The sequence below is a fragment of the Saprolegnia parasitica genome (genome assembly GCF_000151545.1).
Source record: "Saprolegnia parasitica CBS 223.65 unplaced genomic scaffold supercont2.32, whole genome shotgun sequence".
Lineage (NCBI taxonomy): Eukaryota > Oomycota > Saprolegniomycetes > Saprolegniales > Saprolegniaceae > Saprolegnia > Saprolegnia parasitica.
The window spans coordinates 355,994-359,647 of record NW_012156426.1 but is presented as its reverse complement, the minus strand read 5'-3'; the positions used below and the strand labels follow the sequence as shown (position 1 = coordinate 359,647).

At 57.4% G+C, this 3,654-nt stretch overlaps 2 protein-coding genes across 2 annotated transcripts; one reads left to right on the top strand and one right to left on the bottom strand.

Moving 5' to 3' along the window:
* Positions 1–274: 274 nt before the first annotated feature.
* SPRG_07737 (hypothetical protein) lies at positions 275–2,194 on the top strand (the record flags this gene model as incomplete). The annotated part of the gene is made up of 1 exon (XM_012347011.1): positions 275–2,194. One exon carries the CDS (start codon positions 275–277, stop codon positions 2,192–2,194), a length of 1,920 nt encoding a protein of 639 aa, XP_012202401.1.
* A 523-nt stretch (positions 2,195–2,717) lies between these two features.
* On the bottom strand, positions 2,718–3,299 carry SPRG_07736 (hypothetical protein; the record flags this gene model as incomplete). Its single annotated transcript, XM_012347010.1, has 2 exons — positions 2,718–3,077; positions 3,117–3,299. The coding sequence occupies 2 exons, from the start codon at positions 3,297–3,299 to the stop codon at positions 2,718–2,720; spliced, it is 543 nt and encodes a 180-aa protein (XP_012202400.1).
* Between the last annotated feature and the right edge of the window lie 355 nt (positions 3,300–3,654).

Sequence of the window (3,654 nt, the reverse complement as noted above, 5' to 3'; positions counted from 1 at the left end):
GAACTAGCTGCTCCCACGGCGAGTTTGACGTGCGATGCGAACGAAGCGGCGATATCCCGCATCACTGGTGGTGCTGTCGAGGCGGGAGCAGGGGTACATAATAAAAAAATAACTATTATGTACCCCTGGGCGGGAGTGACACGTGAACCGGTTGTGGAGGCGGTTTATTACCATTACGAGTACCGGTATATAAATTCTTGTGCAAATACTGTGACGTTGAAACGGTCGCCGGTTTCGACATCCAGGACATGGCCTGTCTAACTTAAGATTTTAGATGGCTCTGCAATCGAGCTGGGCGTGGCGCGGCCTCCTCCGACTCATGCATGGCATCTCGTGCCTCTACTTTGGCTTCCTCTCGATCATTCATCTCGTCGCCAACGATGGGGAGGTCGTTGCGCTCAACGGCTACGCGATGCTACCGAGCGGCATCATCTTTGGCACCATCGCGCTCTTGCATCTCTACCCTCTGTGCTCGTTCCGAACGGCTCGCGTCGACCCTATTCCGACACTACCAACGTCACGCTGCTCGTTCGAGTACTGGGCAGCTCGGTGGCCCGTGCCCGACAATATTCAAGTGTGCCTCAACCACTTTGTTGCCATCAGCTGCGAGACCAATCTGGCATATAAAATGGCGCGCTATCTCGCGCAGACCGAGGTCGCGTACTTGTACGCGATTACGCTCGGAATCAACTGTCTCTGCACGTCGTGGCTCCTGCTGCTCAAGCGCGCCAAGTCGAAGCTGCAGCTCATCGGGCTCATCGACTGCGTCATGTCGACGGCCTTGACGGCGGGGTTTCCGCTTGTTTTCTTCGCCGTGCCCATCATGCAGTATCGGTTCTTTGGGAATGCCTACGTGCGCCATAGCTTTGACTGGCTCGCACTAAACGTGCCTCCGTCACGCTTGCTCGTGACCTCGTCGGGCTTGGACTTGGCCATCAAAACCATCTTGGGCGTCACCAACTTTTTTGTGCTGAGGCGGCTTCGCCATCCCAAGAGGAGTACCCCACGGCCGCTGCTGCGCACCAGAAGCTGGGGTCGGCACCGGTTCTTCGCCACCCTCCAGCTCGCGGACGCACTGCGCGCTCACTCCGGGTCGCGTCGTCACCTCTCCGTCTCGTCGATGCCGCGGCTCAGTTCGGTTTCGTTCGGAGTCGCCAAAGTGGCGTGGGAAGCGAGTAAAGATCACTTTACTTTGGAGCAGGAGCACCAGAATGTCGTGCTCGCCGCGCTCGTCCTCGGACTTTTATGGGGCGGCGCCGTCCTCCTTGTGGCGACGCTCGCAGTCTTTCACCGCGAACCGTGCCCGTCCCACTGCGAACAAGCGGCCGCGCCTTGGTTTACCAGCGACTGCCGCTGCATTTACGCCCGTCTCCACTGCGTCCGCGACCACGTTGTCGACAGCCGGTCCATCGACTCGTACTTTACACTGGCGCGCCTTGGACCCGACCTCTTTCTTCTGCACGTGCAGCGATGCGACATCCCCCATGGCTTGAACGCGACGACGACCGCGCAGTTCTTATACCTCTATGGTATTTGGCTCGAGCACACGGCGATGCGGGAGTGGCCCGTGACCGCTCTCGCGCTGCCATCGTCGACGATGCTCGTGCATCTTCGCCACGCACCGCACCTGACGTCACTGCCAGAGATGTTATCGGCACCGCCACCGACGCTTCGGTTTCTGTACGTGGGCGAGTGTCCGCTCTCGAGCATATCGGGTGCGGTGTTTCAAAAGTGGACCCACTTGCTCTCGCTGCGGCTACCCGCGACGGGCTTGACCACGCTGCCTCCGGAGATTGGCGCCCTTTCCATCGTCTCGTCCCTCGACCTCGGCTACAATGCATTGACCGCGCTTCCAATCGAACTCGATGCCATCATGCCGCACTTGGCCGAGCTGTACTTGGACCAGAACGCGCTCTCTGTGTTGCCACTGTCGTTTCGATCGACATACCCCAAGCTGCGGCTGTATTTGAACCGAAATCCGATACCGTCCTGGGGCAGCGACGGCTGTGCATGGGACCGACTCGACATGACCAACACCCTCTACTGCAATACGACAACGACAAGTGGGTTGCAAGGCGTCTGCGGCAACGACTGCGCGAGCGTCTGTAGCCGCGGCCGCGTCACCGACTACTTTTGCGACACGGCGTGTAACTCGACAGCGTGCGCCTTTGACGGTGGCGACTGTCTCTTTTAATATAGCGTTGGTGGCTCAACCTCGCCGTAGACTGTAGCAAATGTTTTAAGAGCTGGTTTTTCTCAAGCGGTCTCGTTCAACGGACCACGCATCATGCAGTTTGAGATGAACTCAAGTTCGTGGCTACAAGCAATGACGCCATCGTGACGACTTTGCATGCGCACAAGTCGCCGACACGTGCTGCAGCTAGACCCACCCAAGAGTACATAAATTGAAGTTATTTATGTACTCTTGACTCACCTCAGTCAATGTGTAAACGCCGAAATGCGGCGGACGACGACCACGCCTCGTCTGAGTCAAGCCATAGTAGCATAGGATATGAGATGGATCAAGCGTAACTCGAGTTCTTTCTACATTCTTGAAAGTGGCTCGCTGCCTTGCCAATGGACCCATCACGCTCGTCAAACGCAGCTGCGGCTCGTCAGCGACAACACGTCCCTTGGCAACATCCCCGTTGGTGTCTTGGGCTTATCCAGTCGCGCGCGATTGGCGAATGCAGCTGCTATTTGTTGTTATCGTGGCGCTAAAAATGACAGTCGCCACCATCAAAGGCGCACGCCGTCGTGTTGCAACTGCGATCGCAGAGGTAATTTCCGACAAAGAGTCGGCCGCAACTCGGCGCGCAGTCGTCATAGCATGCTGACGCCGTCGTCGCTGCACAGAACGGCGTCGATGCAATGTGCACCGAGAGACCCACGGTATCTGCAATCGTCGTGATCGGGTTGTGGTTGAGCGTGAGCACGAGGTTCGGTTTGACTTGCAACAACGTCGATGGAAACACGCGAATGGCATTGTTGTGCAGGTAGAGCGTTCGAAGCATCGGAAGATTGCCAAAATCTGCCTCCGGAATGGCTGCAATCTGGTTGTTGCTCAGATCCACAATCTGGAGCAATGTCAATTGTGCTATGTCCGTAGGTCGTACGTGCGATAGCGCGTTATCGCCGAGCCAGAGCGAGAGAAGGTTGGTCCAATTCGCATAGACATCACTGGAAATGTCCGTCAGCTGGGGGTGCCCGACGAAGAAAAGCCAGCGCACGGACGGCGGCATGGAGCGCATAATACGCGGAACGAACGTGAGACGGCTGTAGCGCACATCAAGGAGCATCAGTGTCGACGGAAGCGAGGTTCCTGCGACGTCCCATCGCACTAACTGCGTCACTTCAAGCTTGAGGGAATGCAGGCTCTGAAACTGCGAAATGGTTTCTAGCGCGAGCCCGTTCGGGACAGCGCAGCGCTGCACATGCAGGAAAACAAGGTTCGGGCCAACAATGGACGCATGAAAGCGATCGTCGACGCTCTCCTCAGCTTCGATGCCTAATTCGCGGCAATTGAGAAGCGCGTAGATGCAGTTGCATTCGGTGGTGAACCACGGCGCCGACGCGTAGACGCAGTAGTCGGGGCATGGTGACCGAAGGTAGAGCGCCCGAACCGACGTGACGGCAACGGCGACACCCCACAGC